The sequence below is a fragment of the Elephas maximus genome, chromosome 4 (genome assembly GCF_024166365.1).
Source record: "Elephas maximus indicus isolate mEleMax1 chromosome 4, mEleMax1 primary haplotype, whole genome shotgun sequence".
NCBI classification, from domain to species: domain Eukaryota; kingdom Metazoa; phylum Chordata; class Mammalia; order Proboscidea; family Elephantidae; genus Elephas; species Elephas maximus.
In genome coordinates this window covers 191,250,889-191,275,703 of record NC_064822.1, presented here as the reverse complement: position 1 = coordinate 191,275,703, position 24,815 = coordinate 191,250,889, and the positions used below count along the sequence as shown (strand labels likewise).

The window sequence follows — 24,815 nt, the reverse complement described above, 5'->3', positions numbered from 1 at the left end:
ATGTGGACGCTGGGACTCTAGGCAGCATGGAGGTCCCCTCACCATCTGAGTGATGCAGGGGCGGTGGGTGGCCCTGGGCAGAGGGACGAGGTCACGTGTGAGTCCAGGTCCTGTTTCTGGGTCCTGGACACTGACAGATCACATGAAGGGAGCTGAAGCAGCTGGGATCTGACCCCCCTCCTCCTTCTCCCCCATACCTTCTTCCATGCAGAAAGTTTTCATTCTTTTTTAACAAATAATTAAAAAAATTTTTTTAATAGACTTTGAATTTCAAGCACAGGTTTAGGTTTACAGGAAAGCTGCACTGAAAAGACCGAGTTCCCCTCTGCCCCTCCCCCGTATGCTCCTTCTCCTGTTGGTAACATCTCGCTTTCATTGCTACCATTGATGAACCAGTTGTTGTTAGCTGCCAACTCCTGGCAACCCCATGTGTTCTGGAGTAGAACTGCACCGTAGGGTTTTCTTGGCTGCCATCTTTACAGATGGCCAGGCCTGTCTTCCACAGCACTGCTGGGTGGGTTCGAACCACCAACCTTTTGGTTACCAGCCGAGTGCAAGCCATTTGTGCCACCCACGACCTATGATGAGTCAATACTGATACATTATTGGTAACACAAGTCCGTAGTTGACATTAGGGTTCACGCTCTGTGTTGTACAGTCCTTTGGGTCCATCATCACAGCATCGCGTGGAACAGTTTCCTGCCCTGAAAATGCCCTGGGCTCTACCTGTCCATCCCTCCCCCCACCCAACCCCCAGCAGCCACTGATCTCCTCACTGTCTGTATAGCGTTCGTTGCCTTTTCCAGAATGTCATATACTTGGAATCGTACAGAATATAGCTTTTTCAGATGGGCTTCTTTCACTCAGCAACACGCATTTGAGGTTCCTCCATGTCTTTTCATGGCTTGATAGCTCATTTCATTTCTGAGTAAAACTCCTTTATATGGACATTTGTTCATTCATCTGTTGAAGGACATCTTGATTGCTTCCAGTTTCTTTTACCAATAACTGTTTACCCGTTGTCATCAATTCCAAGTCTAGTGACCTTATAGGACAGAGTAGAACTGCCTCGTAGGGTTTCCAAAGCTGTGATCTTTATGGAAGCAGACTGCCACATCTTTCTCCCGTGGAGTGTCTGATGGGTTCAAACTGATGACCTTTCGGTTAGCAGCCAAGCCCTGCACTTTAACTGCTGCAACACCAAGGCTCCTTGACAGTTCTGAATAGAGCTGCTATAAACATTTGTGTGCAGGTTTTTATGTGATTGTGTGTTTCATCTCACTTGGGCAAATACCTAGGAGTATGATTACTGGATTGTATGGTAAGCCTGTGTTTAGCTTTGTAAGAAAGTGCCAGACTGTCTTCGAAAGTGGCTGCACCATTTTGCGTTCCCACCAGCAGTGAGTGAGCGTTCCTGTTGCTCCATATTGTCAACACTGGATGTTGTCAGTGTTTTGGATTTTAGCCATTCTAATAAGTGTGCGGAGGTGTTTTGATTTGCATTTCCTTAATGACTTTTGAAGGAGCCCTGGTAGCACCGTGGTTAAGTACTTGGTTGCTAACCAAAAGTTTGGCAGTTCAAACCCACCATCTGCTGCATGGGAGAAAGATGTGGCAGCTTGCTTCCATAAAGATTACAGCCTTGGAAACCCTATGGGTCAGTTCTACTCTGTCCTATAGTGCCGCTATGAGTCAAAATCAACTCGGCAAGGGGTTTGATTTTTTTTTTAGTGACGTGTGATGTTGAGCATATTTTCATATGCTAATTTACTAAATGTAGATCTTGTTTGGTAAGACGTCTGTTCAGGTCTTTTACCCATTTTGTAATTGGGCCATTTGTTTTCTTGTTAAGATTTCTTTTTTAATTGTCTGTCTTCACGGCCAGTTCTATATAATTTTTATAGTTTTAAGATTTGTGTATATCTAATCTGAATAGTACTTGGTTAAGTTAAGCTAACAGTAATTAATTCATATAAAGCCATATACTATGTTAGCATTTGGAGATAAGACTCTTACAAGGCAATAAACTGTTATCAGCTATCTGATTGTCTGAGAGACTGTTTTAATTGTCAGAGTGAGGTTGTTTAGCTGCGGGGAGTTTCCCCTTAGGTGGAGCCAGGGGCAAGGATGCAGGCCCTTCAGGAGAGCCCCTCTCCCTACTGGAGAGAGCCGCAGAGAGTTCACTATAGTCGGCAGTGAGGTTTGGGTCTGCACCATCACTGCCCCATGCTGGCGAGTCTGGGGCAGGGGGACAAGGTCACGTCCACCCCCTCTGGGCCTCAGTGTCCCCTCCTGACACAGCGTGGGATCACATCTCCCAGGACCTCTGACCCTGACTGTTGTAACATCCTGTAGGCTAAAGGTTGGAACGCAGAATCCAGCTTGGGCACACCTGTTAAGTAGTCACTCCTGTCCCTGCGCCCTCTCGTCCTTGATAACTTTCTGTCTCTAGGGATTTGCCTGTTCTGGACATTTCATATGAGTGGAATCACACACTATGTGACTTGTGTCTGGCTTCTTTCACTTTGCATGTTTTCAAGGTTGATTCACGTTGTAGCATGTAACAGAACTTCATTCCTTTTTATGCTGGCCTCTTTTGGAGCTGGCTCCCCCCTCGGCTGCCTGGGACTTCCCTTAGGCCCCACTACGGCCACTAGGGCAGACAGATCGTTCCCAAGGGCACCAGAGCAACCTCAGAAAACCAGAATGTTCTCTTGACCATCAGGAACAGAGGAGGGAAGAGAAATGGTTTGGGAACTCTGAAAATGACCTTGTAGTCCTGGCTCAGAGGACCAGGACAGAGAAGGTTCTGGAGTGTGGGGAGTTACACCTGGGAGTCAGAAGTGTTGAGTTTGTTTCTGCCCTGTAACTTTATAGCTCCTGAGCTCTGGGGTTCCTGAGAGAGGAGGTGGCCCAAATAAAGGTTCTAGCTTCTTCCAACTCTTCACACTTTTTGGTCATCTCAAATGCTGTCTCCCCGAGAAAGGACACTGGAGTGGGGTCAGAACTAGGCAGCTGTGTGGTGTTGGTCATGCAATGGCGGGGGGGGGCGCACCTTGATTAGGAAGAATGAGGAGCCCCCATCCCTAGTCACCAGGATTTTACTGAACTCCGGGGGAGCTGGTTAAACCCAAATCAAACCCATTGCAACCCGATGTGTTACAGAGTAGAACTGTCCTATAGGGTTTTCTTGGCTGTAATCTGTACAGAAGGACTCCTGCTGGCACAGTGGTTAAAACGCTCGACTGCTAACCAAAAGGTCGGCGGTTCGAAACCACCAGCGGCTCTGCAGGAGGACGATGTGGCAGTGTCCTTCTGTAGAGATTGACAGCCTTGGAAAACCTGTGGGGTTGCTATGAGTCCAAACTGACTCAACAGCAGTGGGCCTGGTTGACATTTGGAATCTTTATGGAAGCAGATGGTCAGGCCTTTCCTTCCACGGTGCCGCAGGGTGGGTTTGAGCTGCCAGCCTTTAGGTTAGTAGTGGAGCCCAAGCCATTCGCACCATCCAGAGACCTCTTGGTGAGCTGAGTGTATGCAGGCAAATAGTGGTTGTTGTAGGTGGGGGGAGCCCAACGAGGGGGGGCAGGGAGCCCTGCAGGCTGGGACAGTCAGGAGGGATTTCCCAGAGAGGCCAGGAGCTGTTGAGCCTTGAAGGGCAGGTCAAACCAAGCAGCCGAGGAAGCAAAGGGCCCAGGGTTGGTGTGGACGATGCGGGGGTGGGGCAGGCAGGGTCGTGGAAACTGCCCGTCTGCAGCGTTGTGGAGGGTGCAGGCTTCTCAGGAAGATGAGCAAAATTATCCCAGGGTCTGGACATTGCGGTCTGCAAAGGTTTCAGGTCATGGGGTCAGGGTCTGCTGGAGCCACTGACCAGCAACTGTTAGGTCCGATGAGGTCAGAGAGTCCAGCCTCGCCTCTGGGAGGCCTTTGACGTTGCGCATGAGCTGGCTCCTGGGGACATTCACTGTCTCTGGGTTCTGTCCTCCAGCTTAGCCTGGGCCTGTGCAGAGAGGGCTGTAATTGTGGGCGTGTTGCTGTCTGTACAAGTGTGAGGAGGAACACGGCTCGCCTGCAAAGGCTAACGGGCACTCCCTGTCTCACGGGCCTTCTGGAAAGTTCTGCTTCACTCACAGACTTTGGAAGCTGACACCTGTGCTTAATTCAAGCCTCTTATTAAGCCATAAATAGGAGCCCTGGTAGCGCAGTGTTAAGTGCTCATCTGCTGACTAAAAGGTCAGCAGTTCAAATCCACCAGCAGCTCCGGAGAGAAAGATATGGCAGTCTGCTTCCGTAAAGATTACAGCTTTAGAAACCCTACGGGACATTTCTACTCTGTCCTATAGCGTTGCCATGACTCAGAATTGGCTTGATGGCAACAGGCAGTGTTCCATTAAGGAGCCTGGTGGCGGGTGCAATGGTTAAGCACTTGGCTGTTAACTGAAAGGTCGGAGGTTCCACCACACCAGCTGCTCCACAAGAGAAAAGACGTAGTGATCTGCTCCCATAAAGATTACAGTCTAGAAAACCCTATGGGGCAGTTCTACTTTGTCCTATAAGGTTGCTATGAGCCGGGATCCACTTGATGGCAGTGGGTTTGGTTTGGTTTTATTAAGCCATACAGAGTTGTTATCAGTCAGTTAGGTATTAGATTTTAGGGAGAGAACCAGGGCTTTTTGTGTGTGTGGACCAGTTTTTCCAGGTACAGACCTACCTTCGTTTCAGGTGCTTGACCCTGATTCCTTTGGGTTAAATTGTACGCCGAGGTCTCCTTTCCGAATGAACAGAATCCAGTTAGCCCACCTTCTGAAAAACAGCGTCAGATTCCCTTGTTAGCATGCCAGTGGCTTCTGGGGAGCCGGCCCCTTCGTCCTCCTTTCTTCCCCTAATGGCCTGGATGATGGGCAGGACAAGGCCCCGTTGACTGTGTTCTCACAGACGTCTTGTTCCTGGGTAACTGCTGAGATGAGATGGTAATGGAGTCTGGGTCCTGCTTCTCGGTGTCACTTAAGAGGGGGGCGAGCAGTATGTGCAGAGTGAACACCATGCAGAACCGGGGTCACCGGGTAGGTTTTCAGACACGAGTCCCCCCTCCCTTTCTTTTTTGTGTCTTAAAGCCAAGTGACACAGCTGTGGGAGTGTCCTTTTCAGCCCAGCCCTCTTTTCCAGGCATGGAAAATCCAAATATGTTATTGAACCCGCCCCCCCACAGATCTTCAAAGAGAGAATGGAAAATATTAGGGTTTATTGTTCTCTGAGATTTCCTATTCATCCGGCAAACGGCTGTCAGGGGTCAGGGATGGACCTGCCTCTGTGTGTCTGTGTATGTGCGTGCGTGTCTGTGCAAGCGTGTGCCTACATGTATGTGGGTGTGTATGTGTGAGCATGTGTGCATGAGTGTGAATATGTATGTGCACATGAACATATGGGTGGATACATGTATGTGTAGGCATGTGTGAGTGCATGTGTGCAAGCATTTGTGAGCACATGTGATGCATGTTTGTGCATCTGTACCTATATGCATGTGTGTGAGCACATGTGCACGCATGAGCATGTATGAGTGCGTGAGCATGTATGTGCATACATGTATGTGTATGCACGAACAGGTGGGACCGTACATGTATGTGTGCATGTATGTGCGCGTGTGTGAGTATGCACGCAAGCATGTGTGTCTGCCTGTGTGTGAGGATGTGTGTGTGAGTGTATATAGGCACACATGTATGAGTGTGTGTGTGTACCTGTGTATGTGTGCATGTGAGTGCGTGTGCGTGTGGTGTACAGGGCAAGGATCCTGGTGGAATGAGATGGTGTGTTTGCATGGACATCTCACTGTAAGCACACGCGCTGGGGACAGCAGGACTGTTCGGTGACGGTGGCATGTGTCTCTGCTGCCCGCCAGCACCGGCCACCATTTATTGCTAAATAGGAAGTGGGGAGTTCTAGGTGGGAAGCTGCTGGCTGCAGGGTTGAGCTGGCTCCGAGTCCCTGGTCGAGCCAGGAAGCCCACCCTGTCTGCAGGGGCTCTGTTTCCCCTCCTGTTGTTTCCGTTGCTTCTCTGCCTGGCATTTTTGGAGACCAGAAGCGAATTTGGGGTGGTGAAAACTGGGCTGAGCTCCTTCAGTGACAAACTTGTGTCTCGCAGCTCCTCTCTCTGGAGTTGAGGAAACTGAGGCAGCAGGGCTGGGTTTGGGGGGGCAGGGCTGTTCCTCTGTATGCTGTCCCAATGGGGTGAGCACCCACCTGGGCCAGACTCCAGGATGCTTCGAAGTCTGTCTTCCATGTAACTTCGTGTGTCTCTGCATCTACACTGTCTGAAGCCGACGAGCCTAAGCCTTCTGGGTTTTTCTTGCCCTTGTAATTCCTGCTTAAAAAAACAAAAAGGGTATCTCATGACTTAACCCCACGTGACACAGGCTTAAGTAGGATTCTGAGGGTGGGTCAGTGAGGGGTCAGCTGCAGGTGGATGAGGGAGGAGGGTGGGAAGTGTGAGGTCAGGGAGGCCAGCTGCCCTTCTGTGCCTGCTAATTCCGGCAGTGTGGCTGTAGGGAGCAGGTGGCAGCTCCCATCACAGCACTTGGGGTACTGCTGCCACTTCTGGAAGAGAAAATGATGGTGAGAGGCGGGAGAACTGAATTCGTGAGTTGAAGGGGCACGATGGAGCGAGTGAGCTGGACGAGGAAATTGCCAAGCAGGTGTTAAGGTGGCAAAGACAAACTTTCTAAACCTTTTATACTTTTACAAGATCATAACTGCATAATCTTTGTCAGAGGCACTGTATTATACAGGTAGTCTCTGACTTGTGATGTATTCGAGTTGTGACGAACCGCACGTCTGTTTTTTTGTGTTTTGTGTACAGGCAGTACCCGACTTATGACAGGGTTCCATTCTGACGACTTCCTTGTAAGTCGTTTCTGATGTAAGTCAAATACCTCATTTTTTAGTTTTCATTATTATTGCCCTTTATTTTCACTATGTACATAAATACAATCTTTATTTGTCTTTGGGGTTTAGGGAACATTACATATAAACTTACAGATACATTTTAATACATGCGTCCATAAAAAAATACACAGATCAGGCCCAGGACAGAAACCATTCCCGAAGCCAACTCTTCAGTCAGGGATTGGACTGGACAATGGGATGGAGAGGGATGCTGGTGAGGAGTGAGCTTCTTGGATCAGATGGACACTTGAGACTATGTTGGCATCTCCTCCCTGGAGGGGAGATGAGAGGTTAGAGGTGGTCAAAAAATGGCGGAATGGACACGAAAAAAGAGAGTGGAGGGAGGGAGCGGGCTGCCTTATTGGGGGGAGAGCAATTGGGAGTATGTAGCAAGGTGTATATAAGTTTTTGTCTGAGAGACTGACGTGATTTGTAAACTTTCACTTAAAGCACAATAAAAATAAAATAAAATAAAATACACAAATCATTAAAAAAACAGAGTCGTAAGTGCAAATCGTGTTAACTTGAATACGCCCTAAGTCGAGGACTCCCCATAAAGTTCTCTTGGTAGGGTTAATAGATTGATTTAGGGGGGCTGACTTTGGTACCACCAGCTCGTAACACAGGTTAAACAAGTTTAGTTTCTGGTTTCTGAAAGCAACCATGTATACTTTTAAAAAAAATTGTGGTAAAATTCACTTGACACAGAATTCACCATTTTAACCATTTTGAAGTGTACAATTCAGTGGCTTTTAGTACATTCACAACGTTGTGCAACCACCCCTCTGTCTAGTTCTAGAACATTCTCGTCACCCCAGAACTGCACATTATTTTTTACATTTTAAAACCAGATGGCATTTTTTAAACAATGTTCAATATCACTTTGGGTTTTTGTTACTGATATTGGAGAGACACTGTCAAATCACAAAGACTTATCTCTGTCTACCGACGGTGACGGGCTGCCTTGGTGGGAGTGACAGATGCCTGGCTCATCCTCGCAGGGCTTGTGGTGGGCAGTGCCTGGAGGCAAGGCTTGGGGGACAGGCTATAGCAAAGGGTCAAGTGCATCTGCCTGCCTGCGTGGGGTTGAACCTGGAATTCCCATCCCGAATTGGTTACCAAAACCTTTGGGGCTCTGCCAGGCATTTTCTTTCCCATCTCTTGGCTGACACTGGAGTCCCCAAACACCCTGGTTTGCCTGGGATGGAGGGGCTTCCCAGGTCACAGGACTTTAACTGCTGAAATCAAGAAAGTCCTGGGCAAACTGGGATGGGTTGGTCCCCCTAGCTGACAGCCAGCCCTGACACACTCGGGCTGTGGTTGGAGTCCTGAGCATCTCTGCTTTCTGGGAGACTGACCCATTGGTGCCCCCAACCTGGCACTGGCCAGGCACCATCCGAGCTCCTTGCCTGGCTCACCAGATCTACCACAAGCCTCTCTCAGACTCATCTTTTTAGAGTGCGGTATCACCACCCCCCACACACTTTGTTCTGAGTGTCAAGTGAATCCCTGCTGCCCACCACTGCCCCAGGCCTGCCTCTGGAGACCTAATGCCGCTCCTAACCCCTTTCTCCCCCAGTTCCTGCCCACCCACCTTCATGGAGCAGGTGTTTCTGAGCTTCTATTCAGTCTTCACGCCTCGTCCCTGCCCGGAATCCTATATCCCACCCCCACCCTAACTCCCATCTCCACAGACCATCAGCCCCAGCTCCGACAGCGCCAACTCAGGGACACCTGGCCCAGGTCACCACAGCTGCCACTCAGCGAGGCCCTTCTGGACCAAGAGCTCCATCTGGGTCGTCTGTGGCCCTACACCGCACCTAGCCCATGGGGTAAATGCAATGTTGTGGAATTGAACTCAGTACCTGGCCCCTGCAGCCAAACTCGGGCCTCCACTGCTTCCTAGCCACTTCGTGGCCACCTGCTGCTCGCTGAGTCCAACCTCAGGCTGTCTCCACCCTGCCGTCCTAACCCCATCTTGGTGTCAGGGCCCAGCATGCCTGCGTCTTCCTCCATGTGCCTTTCCCTGGCCGCCCCCATCTAAGCTCCATCCTGTGAAATCCCCCGCACTCGTTAGCCAGCACCACCCTGCCTGGTGAAAGCTTCTCTCTCTTGAGCTGTTGGCATTCAGCCAGCCTGGGCAAGCAGATGTCCGGCTAGTGGAAGCCTTGATACTTTACCATGAAAAATAATCCTTTAAAGGTATTCTCTACACTTCTCTGCTTTTGAAAGACTGATTTTATTAACAGGATGCATCAGTCAGAGTCCAGTGGGGAAAACAGAAGCCACTCTAGGTATTTCAAGCAGAAAGGGATTTAATTCAGGGAATTGGAGTGGCTACGTAAAGGGGCTGGCCCATGCTGGTGCTGCCTTTTACCCACCATTAGTTGTTGTTGTTAGGTGCCATCTAGTTGGTCCCGACTCATAGCAACCCTGTGTATGACAGAATGAAACACTGCCTGGTTATGTGCCATCCTCACTTTGTTGTTATGCTTGAGCCCATTATTGCAGCCACTGTGTCAGTCCATCTCGTTGAGGGTCTTCCTCTCTTTGCTGACCCTCTACTTTACCAAGCATGATGTCCTTCTCCGGGGACTGGTCCCTCCTGATGACATGTCCAAAGCATGTGAGACAAAGTCTCACCATCTGCACTTCTAAGGAGTATTCTGGATGCACTTCTTCCATGTCAATTTGTTCGTTCTTCTCACCCACTGCAGGGCCCGTTCTACTTGGAGCCTGTCCTCCTCTGCCCCCTGGGTAGCCCCTGCAAGAGCCAATGCCTCTGCTAGCACCCCCACCAGACCCGAGGGGCCTGTCGCACCACTGCATTGCCCACACTGCCCAGAGTGAATGGCCTCCTCCCTCCTGATCTGCACAAGCTCCTCCCCCTGGCAGGACTATTTAGAACCCCACAGGTCAGAGAGGAGGCGGGGAAAGGTAGTTTTCAGACTTCCAGCCCCCTGTTTTGCAGAGAAGAGCACAGAAGGGCAGGAGTGGGCTAAGTGCCAATAGTCATGACACATCTACTAACTTTTCTGCAGTTGATGTGGGAGAGTAAAGAGAAACAACCTGAAGCAATACTACCTAGAAATAATCATTTCTGTAGCGTATCTTTCCAGATTTTTCTATGTATATTCATATACGTGTGTGTTTTGCCACAATTGTTATATTGTGTAAACTGTTTTGTGACTTGTTCTTTTTACTTAAACTCTGTTATTGTTGTTGGGTGCCGTTGGGTTGATTCCAACTCAGAGAGACCCCATGCAACAGAATAGAACTGCCCATAGGGTTTCCTGGGCTGTAACTCTTTATGGGAGCAGATCACCAGGTCTTTTCTCCCTTGAAGCTGCTGGGTGGGTTTGAACCGCCAGCCTTTTGGTTAGCAGCCAAGCACTTACCCATTGTGCCACTAGGGCTCCTTCAGACTCTATTGCAGGCATTTCAAATGCTATATGTCTGTGTCAGTCAGGGTCCTCCAGAGAAACAACCTGTGTGTGTGTGTGTGTGCGCGTGTGTGTTGTGTATAAAACTTTTTCTAAAACTGAAGGTGCAAAGGAGCTTTTGGTGATGTTCTTAATTGTGACTGTGCACGTAGAATCTCTAAATGTGGATGTAAGTTTGTATGTTCGTTACAAGAAATAATCTTCGCATGCGGATGGTGTGTAGCCAAAGATGTTAAAATGTGATTTCTTTAAAGAATGCTGGGATTGAGACAAGGGCTGAGGGCCCGCATCCAGCAGTGGCCTTGGAGTGGACACCTGGTGGCCCAGCGTAGACCTGCGGCAAACCCAACCGGGCTCGAGGGTTGGAGCTGTTGTGGGTGGAGGCTGGCACCCCGGAGGGGTAGGTGGGGCTCCAGGGCTCTTCCTGCACTGTCTTGCGCTTGCTGAGTGCAGTAGAGTGACTCAGAGACCCAAGTGTGCTGGGTGGGGTTGCTTCTGAATGTAGCCCCCCACTGTGGTGCTGACCAGGCTCCCGAGGCAGGGCAACCACCTCCTAGAGGTCCTGCTGCTCTGTGGTGTGGGGAGGATGGCCCCGTAAAGCCGGTCATGGTCTGGGAGGATGAAAGGGAGTGGCCCCACTGGCGCTGACCGTGGCCATTGTCCCTGCCTTCCAGTGGGATCTGTGTCCTCGGGCCATGTCCTCCTCCAGCCCCTCCCTCCAGGACTGACTCTGAATGACCGCTGGCCTCAGGCCTGCGGAGCAGAGCATCAGGTGAGCTTTCACCTTCGGGCCTCGCCCTGATGGAATATCAGGACCCGTTTCAATGTCAGAGTCCCTGGGTGGTGCAAACAGTAAAAAGCACTTGGCTGCTAGCCAAAAGGTTGGCGGTTCAAGTTCACCCAGAGGTGCCTTGGAAGAAAGCCCCAGTGAACTTGCTTCTGAAAAACCAGCCACTGAAAACCTCACGGACCGCAGTTCTGCCCTGACACACACGGGGTTGCCGTCGTCAAGTTGACACCACGGCCGCTGGGAACTGGGATAAGTGTTGGGCTGAGGGCTTCAGCATCGTACAGGCCGACAGTTGAAGCAAAGCTTCGGTGGATTTGGCGGGGAGATCAGTGCAATTTAGAAACATGTCCCCGTGGTCAGCAGCCTCTCTCAGTCCCCCTGGCACCATCGTCCTTCAGCCTCAGTGGGAGCCCCAGCCTCGGGCCCCACCTAGGTGTGGAAAGACCCCCCCACCTCAGCCACAGTTAGAGGCAGATTCTGGCCTCAAGGACTGTTTCCCATGAGGGGCTGGGAAGTGAGAGAATTGTAGACATGCCACATACAGAGCTGGGATAAATGATAAACATTCACACAGTCTGTTATTCTGAGTTGTTGTTAGGGGCCGTGGAGTCGGTTCCGACTCATAGCGGCCGTGTGTACGACAGGAGGAAACCCTGCCCGGTCCTGCGCCATCCTTACGATCCTTGTTACACTTGAGCCTATTGTTGCGGCCCCTTTGTCAATCCACCCCATTATTCTGAGTAGGCATCAGTGAACTTACCTGCAGCTTTTAGTTCCCGGTGTCATTTTCCCAACGAGCACTTAGGAAGAGTCTCTCTGTGGGGGAGTGCCGGCCCCCGAGACCCTAAGGATGGACTAGACAAACATGTCGCTGCCTACGGGAAGCGCGCCCCATGGTGATGGAACTCCCGTTGCTGGTGCGGAGGATGAGGGCAGATTTAATAACCCCACCTGCGGGGTCTCATTACGGTGAACCTAAAGCCCCCCACCCCCCTGCCAAATTCATCTTTGCTGAAATTTTATGGTTGAGGGTGTTGCTTGAGATACTCAAGCTGTAACCTGAGACCCCGTGTGCTGGAACGCCTCCATTTCAGCTGTCTGACTACATCTGACTTCCGGGTGTGGACAAGCTTGTGGGCTGAGCCAGGCACCTGTACAGCCTTACTCAGGATCCTGCGTGTGGGATGTAGATGTGGGTTTTTATCTCCTCGAGGATTTATAGGCTGTTTTTGCCTAAGACAGTCATGGACACTTTTTCCCTTGTGTTGCCTGATATTTATAGAAAGTATAATCAGCAGTTAGGGCCTCCTGCCCCTGTTCCGGGTCGCCGCTGCTGTATGGAGGCCCGGGTGGCCCAGTCAGGGGGCCACCGTGGTGGTGGAGGTGGTAGAGAGACCTGGGTTTGAATCCAGCCCGGGGAGACCACTCTGTTTTAAGCACCTCCTCTTCACCCTGCTGGTGAGGGAGCAATTCCCACCGTAGCGTTATGGGGATGGCTGAACACACGACAACTGACCCTGGACAGACTGACGAGGTGACAGCAGTTTATCAGTCACGTGTGCTCACAGCCAGGGGAGGAAGACGTTGCACCATGACGGGCAACACGGGGGCACACTGAGGAACAGAGTAAACAGCAGGGGCTGTGGGAGGCAGGCTTTGTAGTAACAAGAGGGTGAAGTGCCCTCTGGTTCCCACAGGAGGATGTGATTGGCTGGTTTGGATAATTCTCCGGGCAGGCAGAGAACTGAAACGTACCACTCAGGGAGAAGCAGTAACTGTGCCTGGTCCCCTGGGTAAGGAGGCTGTTTGGTGAAGGGACCATGGGGAAGCAGAGGGGGCAGGGGATTTAGGCTTAGGCTATGCGAGGCCCTCCTGGTTTCTCCTGATGTCAAGGTATATACATAACACTGAGCCTGCATTTTAGGCCTTACACCCCCTCACCTCTGTGCCGCACTTTCCTCACCTGTAAATGGGACCATCTCCAGCATCTCCCTCTAGTTGTAAGCTCTCAAGGACATGCTCTTGGTGAGGGTTTGATACGTACAGGCTGCATCGTTACTACTGTAACTGCCATCACACCCAGGGCTCCTGCCAGCCCACCCCAAACACAGTTGGCAGCATGGGGACCATTGGGCTTGGGCCGAGATGGGGAGCAAGGCTTGTGTCAGCTGGGGCACCCCAGACCTCAACGATTTGCCGCAAGGTGCCACATGGTCATGGCGGAATTGAAATAGCTGAGCTGGGAGGAAAATGAGAGGAAACCAACACCCCACATTCCTTTGACCTGGGCAAGGGACGTTCTTACTCAGGAAAGGGATGAGGGTGGTGGGTAACTGTGTCCAGTTACCCAGAGATACATGTGTAGTTGGTGGCACCTGGGGCTGTAGGACAGATGCTGAGGGCACCCACTTGCCAGTGGGAAAGTGCTCATCTTGGGGCTGCCCCACACTGGGAGGTGCCTCGCCAGCCCCAACCCTCTGCCTGGTTGCCCACTGTTTGCCCTCAGCACCAGGTGACCAGGTGCCCACTGTACTTTGTAGCTCCCCCAGAGGACGTGGCCCTGAGGCATATCTTCCCTGCTGCCCTGAGCATCAAGTTCTGGGGTCCCACTGTCGTCTGTGCGGCTAACAGCTGCCCAAGGTGGAGGCACAGTTGGTTTTTGTTGAATGAATGAATGAATGACAGAATGCCAGAGACACTTAGCACAGTTAGCACTGTGTTATATAGTATAGTCCAAAAGGGAAGGCTTACCGAGGTTGTGTTCTGTGTGGAGGCAGGCAGGGCACTCTGACAAGCTCCGTGGTCCCCATGAGGTTTAGGGGCCTGGGTGATGAGGGCAGTGGAAGGAGCCATAGGCTGCCACCGGGCCTGAGCTGTGCCGACCAGCTGTGTAGACTCATGGGGCCAGGGGCTGGAGGAGATGGCTGGACTGTAGGGCCTGCCGCGTGCACCGGGTCATGCCGTCCTCGTCTGCATCTTTTCTCCATAGTGGTGATGTTTCCAGCCCGTTTTCAATACCTGTCTTCTAGGCACAAACAAACCCAGACAACTGCTGGGCTGACCTGATACGAAAACCGGCACTTTGTATTTTTAATTTTTTAAGAAACTTTATTATGAGCAATAGAAGTTGGTTTTCAGAATTAAAAAAAAATGGGGGGCGGGGTTTGTTTACAAAGGTAAGCATGCTCACTCTAGACAGCTCTGGCAAAAGCGTAAAGGGGGAAGCAGGAAACCCCCAAGCCCCACAGCCCAGAGATGCCCCCTGTTGACCTCCCGGCTTGCTTTAATTGTGACTTTCTTTGTGCTGGGCTGTTTCTGACTTTTGTGTTAGTGAGATGAAGGTGCTTTCTGGTGCTCCCAGGGCCTCGCTGTGCCTGGGGAGTACTTAGTGTCAGCCATGCCGCCCTGGCTGCAACCAGGATGCCTTTCTTGGCTGTCTGTCGCTGGAAAGGCCCTGGCAGGCACACAAGTTGCCATGGCGATGGGCACTCCTTGGGGCCCTTTACATTGGAGAGCCAGCCCTTTGTCCTGATACCTGCTCCGCCCCGTGGGACAATGGCCCTGAGCAACAGTGTGTATCCCCTCACTTTAATTGCCTTCAAGGGGAAGCCCAGGAAGAGGGACAGTCCAGTCTCCTGGAAGGAGCCGAGCTGCTCAGTGCTGTTTGCTTCTTTAATGCTGAAGCAGAGCCCACAGCTGGGCCTCCTCGTTTAAAAAAAAAAAAAAAAAAAATCGTTTACTCATTTCACACCCTGAAGACCTTAGCTTTTTTACGTCCCCTTGATTGATCAGAGACCACCCCTGTGGGTGCAGCTGGGCTAGCCTCATCTGCTGAACAAAGAGGGTTCAGAACTAGTCCAGCACCATCATCCCTGTCCCTAGCCACACTGGGAAGGGGATACATTCTCCCTCCCTCTGCACCTCCACTAGCCCTGTGGCCAGGAGTGCGGGTCCCTCCTGGCCCAGGGCCTCAGAGGCACTGTCTGTGCAGGGACAGGGGAGTGGGCTTGTCAGAGGGGTGAGGACAGAGATGAGTTTGTCACCTGAGTGGAGGAGGGGAGGGTGCTGTGGGTTCTCAGTGCCCCATTGCATGGGTCCCCTATCAAATCATAGCAACCCCATGTGACAGGATAGAACTGCCCCATAGGGAGCCCTGGTGGCACAGTGGTTAAGAGCTTGGCTGCTAACGAAAATGCTGGTGGTTCAAATCCACCAGCCGCTCCTTGAAAACTATATGGGGCAGTTCTACTCTGTCGTGTAGGATTGCCATAAGTCAAAATTGGCTTGATGGCAATGGTTTTTTTTTTTGGTTTAATGTTTAGGGAAGCATATCACCAGGTCTTTTCTCCCATGAAGCCTCTGGTGGGTTTGAACTGCCAACCTTTTGGTTAGCAGCTGAACGCTTAACCCGTTGCGTCACCAGGGCTCCTTTAACCAACAATCTATTGTGTGCCAAGTCCCAGGAGCAAGCCCCTGCCTCAGGATGCTCTGGGCCCCGCCTTGCTGAGCCTCTCCCCCACTGCCCCGGCCCCTCATCGGCCCCTCCTGCCCAGGTACCCTCCTTCAAGGGCTTGCCCTAACCTGTCCCCTGAGCCTCGGAACCCCCAAAAACCTGTGTTCTCTGTCTCATCCTCTGCAGTGTGGACACTTGGGGCCCGGATCATTCTTTGTTGGGGGCGGGGTCTGCCCTGTGCACTGTAGGGTGTTGAGCAGCACTCTACCCCCCCAGCCACCTCTACCCACCGGTGTCAGCAGCCCCCTGCCCCCGAGCTGTGACAGCCAAACACAGACTTTGCTTCTTTAGTGGCTTCCTTTAGTGGCTTCCCCGTCTGTCTGGAACGGCCGAGGGAGGACAGTGGGGCCCTACAGATGGCTGCACTGCTCCAAGCCCTGCCTCCTTTGGAGGCCTCGCGTCTCAGGTTTACAGCAACCGGAAAAATCTCAGCGTTTCCAGGAGCATTCTCACACTGGCAGGGCTTTCTTCTCACCACCCGTGGGAGATGTGTTATTTATAACTCTGTGGCATATTCATTCTTAGAAATCTGACATTTCTGAATTTCAGCTAAACTGAGACTCACATAGACCCTTGGGAGGCAAACAAGCTGCAGCTAATGAACTGGGGCCGGACCTCTGAGAGACCCAGAGAGGGACCTCACGCGTGTGGGAGGTGGCATTGGGCCCCTGAGAGACCCCTGCACGCATGTGGGAGACGGCACTGGGCCCCTGAGAGACCCCTGCACACATGTGGGAGACGGCATTGGGCCCTTGAGAGACCCCTGCACGCGTGTGGGATACGGCACTGGGCCCTTGAGAGACCCCTGCATGCGTGTGGAAGACAACATTGGGGCTCTGAGAGACCCCCGAGAGGGACTGCACGTGTGTTGAAGGCAGCACTGTGCCCCTGAGACCCTGAGAGGAACCGCATGCGTGTCAGAAGCGGCACTGGGCCGGGCCATGGAGAAACCACTTGAGGGAACAAAACATGAGGGCACTCATAGCAAATGGGGGGGCTGCCTAGAGAGCGTGAGAGACCGTCGGAATTTAGCAAGTAAGCGACGCCTTTCAGGGAGGGCCAGCAGGCGGGAGGTGAGTGTCAGGACGCTGAGGGAGGAGAAGGGGGGCCTGGCTTGTGGGAAATGCCACACAACAAAGAGCTTTTACAGGGGGCTATAGGGGGCAAGCAGGCCCAGCGGGGGGCAGGGGATGACCGAGCAGATGACAGAGAGAAAGCAGAGCCCCGCGTTGCTCACATTCTCCTGACAGGGACGTGATGGGCCCCTCCTCCCCCTCGCCCTCAGCTGCCCCGTGTGGACAAACACTCCCAAGCTCCTGAGCCCCTGCCCGGAGCCACTCTTTCTGGGCACTGCAGACACAGGGGCCTGCAAAAGCTGGCTGGCCTGACTGCTGGAAGCTTCTCTCCAGGGGGCCAGGCAGTGCCCACGGTCAACTGGCCGCTGTTGCCGGAGCTATGGAGGCAGGGGCCCTGAGGAGGCTCGGGGGGGCCTTTAACCCCACACACGCCCAGTGAGCGCCTGCAGGTGCTGAGCCCACACCCGGCACTAGGGTGTCTCAGCAAAGGGGCAGGGGCTGCCCCAGGCCTCCATTCTCCCAGGACTGTAAACCCACATGTAGGAGGGCTTTCCTGTGGTGGAGACGACTGTAGGGGAGTGGACAGGAGTGGCCAGGCGGGTGACGGCTGGGGCAGTGAGCCTCAGGCAGATGTTGCGGGCATGATGCTTGGTGTCGCTGCCTGGTGGGAGGCCTGGCACACCTCAGTGTCTGCCTTGGGAGGACATGGGCTCCAGGACAATGTGATGACCAGGGTGGCCACTTGCCCTGGGGCACACCTGACTAGTGGGCCCAGATTCTCATTTTTTTTACGTTTCAATTCTTGTGAAAATATACCCAGCAGAGCATACACCCATTGGTCAGTTTCTACAGTTTGGTGACGTTGGTTACGTCTTTCGCACTGTCGTCGCTATTCCTACCCATGTTGTCTCACCACCGCTGACTAGACTCCCTGCCCCTAAACTTCTCACCTACGCTTTAGCCTTATTGTTGGCACTTTGATCTCCTATAGATAATTCTTTAAAAGAGCACAGTGCTCACAGTGAACACTCTCTACTAGTTTAGCTAAACAGTTGTTTAGTTAAAAGATGGCTTCAGGGAATAATTTCGGTTCCCAGTTTTAAGATTTCCTCAGAGCGGTAGATTTGGGGCTTCCTCCAGTCTCAACAGGTCCAGTAAGTCTGGATTCAGTTAGAAGCTGAAATTCTGTTCCATGTTTCTTTCTAGTGGGCCCAGATTCTGCCATTTAATGGAAGTGGCAGAGAGGACTCCAGAGGAGCTGTCCCGGGAGCCCCCCCTGCCAGGGATGGCCAGGCCACAGGCACCTGTCACCAAGGGTCACCCTGAGCTTGGCTGGTGGTTCTAGAAGGCCAGTGGGCTAGCCATCGGGGCTGATGATGGTGATAGCACTGGGGACCAGGCACACACTGTGTGCCTGTGCTGAGCGCCACGCGGGTGTACTGGCGCCCGTGAAGGAGGTGTCCCATTGCCCTGGGAGCGTGGGGGAGGCGGCAGGTGAACATGTCATGGGACGGTGTGCTGAGGTGTGAGGAGGGTATTTGGGAGGTGGATATGATGATTTCTTCACGGTGCCAGGCTGTGTGAGGTCTGGGGACTCATGGTGAGCACCTTGTGGTGGGAACGGCCACCCAGATGAATGGGGGCCCTAGTGCTCCAGCTGCAAGGTGGGGCACTGAATGGCAGAGCCCAGCCTGTTTGTGGATGTGGAGGGTCCAGATTTCAGTCTCTGAGGCCTGGGTGGCCGGCGATGAAGGGGGAAGTGGGTAAGGACAGGTCACAAGGGGTCTGCTTGACTGGCTGAGAAGGTGGAAGCATGGCCTGGTGTGGGGGCATGTGTTTGGAGATGGGTGGCTGGGTGGGGTTTGCGTTTTGGAGTCACCACTGTGGAGGCTGGAGGGGTGCTGGGGAGCTGAGCCCGGAGGTGGAACTATTGGAATTCTTGGACAGATCAATCTTTTTCAATCTTTTCCATAGGTAAAAATAAATATCTTTCTTTTTTGATTTGCATTTCTCTCTTTAGGGAAATTGAGCAGTTTTTCATCTGTTCATCAGCCATTATATTTTTCCTGTGAATTGCCAGTTTGCTTTTTCAGTTAGGTTATCTTTTATTGATTTATTTACTCTTTGCATGTTATAAACTTGTAATATACATATATATTTCATAATATTGAGTTTTTCTTTTAACTCTATGGTGTATCTTGCTGTGTCACTTTTAAATATTTTTGTCATGGAAACTTGGTCTTTTTTGTTTATGGCTTCCGTGTGACCATGGACAGCTTGCTTAACTTCTTTGAGCCCCGGTTTTTGTTCTTTGAAGTAGGGACAGACCTCGTAGGGTTGGTTGAGGATTAACTGTACACTGAGGTAGCAATAAGCATCTCACCCAGCCTCTGGCTACCTGGCTCGTTCCTGCTGGGAACTGACCATGGCTGGTGGAGTTCACAATACCTGGTTCTTTCTGGCAGGTCTCTGGGGCCTCCCGTGGTCACAGGTTGGGGGGTTGTAGGTTCCTCCGACCTCCTCAGCACCATGAATGACAGGAAGAGGAGTCTCAGGCTGACTCCCTGTCTTCGTCTCCCAGTGCTGCTACAACAGAAATACATGGATGGCTTTAACAAAAGGAAATTCATCTTCTCACAGTTAGGAGGCTAGACATCCGAACTCAAGTCGCCAGCTCTAGGGGAAGGCTTTCTCTGTCTGTCGGATCTGGGGGAAGGTCCTTTTCTCTTTTCAGCTGTGTTCCTCAGTTCCGGAGAGATCGTGTGGCATTGATTTTCCCCTCTGTGCTTGCTTGTTTCTGTGCCTGATCGGCTCTTTTATATCTCAAAAGCGATTGGTTTAAGACGCACCCTCCACTGACATGGCCTCATTAACTAACAAAGAAAGCCCTTATTCCCAAATGAAATTAGGCCCACAGGTATACCAAAACCAAACCAAACCTGTTGTCGTTAAGTTGATTCCTATTGATAGTGACCCTATAGGACAGAGCAGAACTGCCCCATAGGGTTTCCAAGGAGCGGCTTGGTGGATTCAAACTGCCAACCTTTTGGTTATCAGCCGAACACTTAACCACTGCACCACCAGGGCTCCAGGTCCACAGGTATAGGGGTTAGGAATTACAACACCTAAATATGGGGACACAGTTCAATCCAGAACTCCCCCCCACCACCAACCTGGCAGACCACATTCACCAAGGAGTGACACAGCGTAGTGTCGCTCCGGCCCTGTGAGCTCAGTGACCTGCCAGCTGTCCCAGCCACATCTGGCATGAAAGGGCTGGTCAGAGCAGAGGTGGAGTCTGGAGTCTTCCAGCACCGGCTCTAGCTGACCTCCTAGGTGGAGTCAACCAGCCAGTGAACAGCCTCTGGTTGTCGACTGGACATGGCAGTTGAATTTCTGGGTCCAAGGCTCCATCCCCAAGGGGGCGGGCTCCTGCCTGCTAAGTTCTCAGGGCCTGTCCACCCAAGGGCCAGGGGCCCCTATGGTATTACTAGCTGAGCCTAGGACCCCAAGGCCCCTTATTTTACCAGGAAAGCTCCTCTCTGCCCCCACTGTTAAGTAACAAAGCCACAGGAGAGGATGGAGACAGAGGGATGGCGGAGTGTCTCCTAGAGTCACCTGGAGTGGCCACTTCCAACTGCAGCCAGTCAAATGCTTACCAGGCGCCCTGGGGTGCAGTTCCAGATGGGGGCCTTGAAAACATAACCCACTTCTCCTAGGGAGGACAGTCATGGTAGCTTATTTGGTACAGGGAAGTATTTTACAGTCAGTTATCACTGCACGGTAGCCCCCCACATCTGGTGTTTCAGTTACCCACAGTCAACAGTGGTCCAGAAATAAACAATTCATAAATTTTCAGTTGTGTGCTGTTCTGAGTGGCGGGGAGAAATCTCCAGCTGTCCCTCTGTGGAACGTGAACCATCCCTTTGTCTGGCGTGTAGGTTTTGTTGTTAATCTCTTACTGTGCCTAATTTACAAAGCAAACTTCATCATAAGTATGTACGTATAGGAAAAAACAGTATATATAGTGTTCAGTACTATCCGATGTTTCAGGCATCCACTGGGGGTCTTGGAATGTATCCTTGGTGGATAAGAGGGGACCACCCTACTAGAGCCCCTGGGTGATGCAAACGTTAATGCTCAGCTGCTAACTGAAAAGTTGGAAGTTCGAGCCCACCCAGAAGCACCTCAGAAGAAAGGGCTAGAGATGTACTTATAAATAGTGAGTCATTGAAAGCCCTTTGGAGCACAGTTCCACCCTGACGCAAGTGGGGTTGCCATGAGCCAGAGTCGCCTTGGCAGCGACTGGTTACTGGTCATCACTGAACTTACAACCTGGTCATCACTGTACTCACAACCTGGTCATCGCCGTACTCACAACCTGGTCATCGCCGAACTCACAGCCTGGTCATCGCCGTACTCACAGCCTGGTCATCGCCGTACTCACAGCCTGGTCATCGCCGAACTCACAGCCTGGTCATCGCCGTACTCACAGCCTGGTCATCGCCGTACTCACAGCCTGGTCATCGCCGTACTCACAGCCTGGTCATCGCCGTACTCACAGCCTGGTCATCGCCGTACTCACAGCCTGGTCATCGCCGTACTCACAGCCTGGTCATCGCCGTACTCAGAGCCTGGTCATCGCCGTACTCACAGCCTGGTCATCGCCGTACTCAGAGCCTGGTCATCGCCGTACTCAGAGCCTGGTCATCGCCGTACTCAGAGCCTGGTCATCGCCGTACTCACAGCCTGGTCATCGCCGTACTCACAGCCTGGTCATCGCCGTACTCAGAGCCTGGTCATCGCCGTACTCACAGCCTGGTCATCGCCGTACTCACAGCCTGGTCATCGCCGTACTCACAGCCTGGTCATCGCCGTACTCAGAGCCTGGTCATCGCCGTACTCACAGCCTGGTCATCGCCGTACTCGCAGCCTGGTCGTCGCCGTACTCGCAGCCTGGTCGTCGCCGTACTCAGAGCCTGGTCGTCGCCGTACTCACAGCCTGGTCGTCGCCGTACTCACAGCCTGGTCGTCGCCGTACTCAGAGCCTGGTCGTCGCGGTACTCAGAGCCTGGTCGTCGCTGTACTCACAGCCTGGTCGTCGCTGTACTCACAGCCTCGTCGTCGCTGTACTCACAGCCTCGTCGTCGCTGTACTCACAGCCTGGTTGTCGCTGTACTCAGAGCCTGGTCATCGCTGTACTCACAGCCTGGTCATCGCTGTACTTACAGCCTTGCATGGAGCATGCGTTTTTTAAAAAACATCTTGTTCCTGATTTTGGCCTGGGTTGTTCAAGGGAAAAAGTTAGAGGCAGGAGAGTGTAGGGTTATGATCGTGGGGTTTGGATGCCCCTTATCTGGTGACCTCAGGGTTGTCACATAACCTCTCAGAACCTCGGTTTCCTTGTCTGACCAATGGGGGTGCTGGAACCTACTCACGGGTCCTCAAAGCACCCAGAGATGTGCTGGCCGTGCTCTCAGGCCTTGGACTCCGATTGCTAATTCCCCACGAAGCTCTCCCACCGTCTGTAGGACAGTGTTCTGAGTCATAGATAAAACCCGTCCTGAACTGCCCTGCCCTTCAGAATGAAAGGTGGGCCACCATCTGACCACGCTTGCCTTCCCTGGAGTTCCTGAACGATAAAGATGGGGTGGTTTGCCTTCATGTTCTCCTTGCCAAGGAAGCTCCTGACTGGTCCAGATGGGATTAAAAATATATGGAAATTCTTTTCAGGGAGTTACTGTCTGAGTTCATGGGAAGATACGCCTGGCTGTTCCTTCTCCCAGATGTCCACATACCAGAAGATGGTTTACTTAAAAATAGCATTTTTGTTCTGTTTTTTGGGGAGTCTTTGAAACTCTGATTTTAAGTAACCAAAGCTGTGGAATCAGCTCTGACCCCAGGTGTGTCAGAGTAGAACTGTGTTCCATAGGGTTTTCAATGGCTGAGTTTTCAGAAATAGATCACCAGGCCTTTCTTCTGAGGCACCTCTCCTTGGGCCCAAACCTCCAACCTTGGTTAGCAGCCAGACACATTAGCCATTTGCACCACCTGGGGACTACTGGGTGGGGGGGCATGTAAACAACCTGAGTTCCAGCTCTGAGGAGCCCTTCAGGCCTCTGGTTTATGCACAAGGACCTTGGCGTGGTTATGAATGGTAGACAGGACCCGGCTTCCCAGACCATGTTCGGACACACTTGTGAGATAGGATAATGGTTGCAGAGTGAGCTCTGAGAAAAAAAACGACATCCTGGGGAGCTCTTCCAACAAGAGCCCTGCAGAGTCTTTGTAAGCCCTCACAAGGATCCCAAGTGCAGGTGTGGGCTGGGCTGGCCTCTGTTCTTTTGTGATAAGTTATCGGTGTCATTTACGCCCCCTTTGGAAGCTCCTGGGGCCCCGAAGTCCTTTTGCCAGTGGCCTTTGTGCTCAGCGTCCATTCAGCCCACCCCGTCCATCTGAACAAGCGCCGCGCAGCCGTCATTCCTGCCTGTGCAGGGCTGCTCGTTCCCATGGTTACCACCCCCACGGTGAATGTGATCTCTGAGCCTGGGGGAGGGGTGGCAGTGGCTACTTAGGAAAGGTTCTCTCCACCAGGCAGGGAACGCCGAAGGCAGCGTCTGCCGGAGTCCCTGGGGGATGCAAACAGTGAACATGCTCAGCTGCCAACCAAAAGCTTGGAGGTTTGAGCCCATCCCGAGGTGCCTCGGAAGAAAGGGCTGGTGGTTTACTGAAAAATCAGCCTTGGAAAACCCTGTGGAGCACAGATCTGTTCTGACACACATGGGATTGCCATGAGTTGGGGTCGACTCCACGACTAGTTTTTTGAGTGACTGTCCTTGGGATAAATTTAGCTCCTGAAAAACCCTATGGAGCAAAGTTCTCCACATGCGGTTGCCATGAGTCAGGGTTGACTCGCCCAGCAGCTGAGTCTTTTTAAGGGACCTTTACTCTGAGGGGACTCTGAGCAAGCTTCCCTGTTGGACACTGGGCAGTGGGCGAGGGGCCGGGAGGAATCTGAGCCGGGAGGGACTGGAGACGGGACATGCAGAAATAATCCAGAGGTGGAGGAGACAGGTGGGAGCAGTCAGCTGCTGAGCCAGGAGTGGGGAGGGGGATGCCTGCAGGATTCTGGCAGTAGAGGGGGGCCCTCTGGGGTGGCAGCCACTCTTGGGGCCTGGCGCAGTCCAGTGGAGAGGGAGAGGCGGGCTGTGGCTTTGGAGGAGAAGGTTTGTACACAGCGAAGGGGATTCAAGCCCTAGAGATCAGGAGCATCCAAAAGGGACCTGCCCCGGCCAGCAGTTGGCAAGGCTGTTGATACCCGGCAGCTTGGGGACACCAACTTGATACAGGGTTAGAAACATCTGCAAAATATCCCCTGTTAATGCCATTGATAGAGGTCGAGGTTGTTTCCCATTTCTTGTTATTGTAACAAAGTGATGACCGTCCTTGTCTCTGAAAATGCTGGTGGTGTAGTGATTAATGCTACGGCTGTTAACCAAAAGGTCAGCAGTTCAAATCCACCAGGTACTCCTTGGAAACTCTATGGGGCAGTTTTAGTCTGTCCTACAGGGTTGCTATGAGGCAGAATCGACTCGACAGCAACAGGGTTGGATTTGGGGTTTTGTCCTTGTCCCTGGATGGTGCTTATGGTTAGTGTGCTTGGCTGCCAGCTGAAAGGCTGGAGGTTGGGGTCCACCCAGAGGTGCCTCAGAAGAAAGGCCTGGCAATCTACTCCCAAAAAACTCAGGCACTGAAAACGCTATGGAGCCCAGTCCTCCTCCTGACACGCGTGGAGTTGCCACAACTGGTTTTTGAGTGACTGTCCCTGGGATAAAGATATTCGTGTACAAATGTACAGGTTTCTGGAAAATAGGCACATAGAAGTGGATTTTCTGGGGCGAAGGATGAGTGATGTTGAGCTTTCGACCCATTTTCCCAGCTGTCTTCTAAAAAGGCTCCATTAATTGACATGCGTGTCACCAGCACACAGGCCTTTGGCTGGTGTCTGCTCCAAGCTTGATGTTATCATTGTCTACAATCTTTGCCAATCTGAT

The 24,815-nt window shown here is 52.2% G+C and overlaps 2 protein-coding genes across 5 annotated transcripts in view; both read left to right on the top strand.

The window, feature by feature from the left end:
• Positions 1 to 24,815, top strand: part of CELSR1 (cadherin EGF LAG seven-pass G-type receptor 1) — a 195,322-nt gene that overhangs the window by 13,920 nt on the left and 156,587 nt on the right. The window lies entirely within an intron of this gene.
• On the top strand, positions 20,770 to 22,307 carry LOC126076173 (uncharacterized). The gene is made up of 2 exons (XM_049884690.1): positions 20,770 to 21,671; positions 21,741 to 22,307. Exons 1-2 carry the CDS (start codon positions 21,041 to 21,043, stop codon positions 22,016 to 22,018), a joined length of 909 nt encoding a protein of 302 aa, XP_049740647.1. The 5' UTR covers positions 20,770 to 21,040; the 3' UTR covers positions 22,019 to 22,307.

Excerpts from the sequence above, each read along its gene's own strand:
- LOC126076173 (XM_049884690.1), top strand. The coding sequence starts at position 21,041 with ATGAGCCAGAGTCGCCTTGGCAGCGACTGGTTACTGGTCATCACTGAA. Across the intron at positions 21,672-21,740 it reads GTCATCGCCGTACTCACAGC|CTGGTCGTCGCCGTACTCAC; the intron begins CTGGTCATCGCC and ends CGTACTCAGAGC.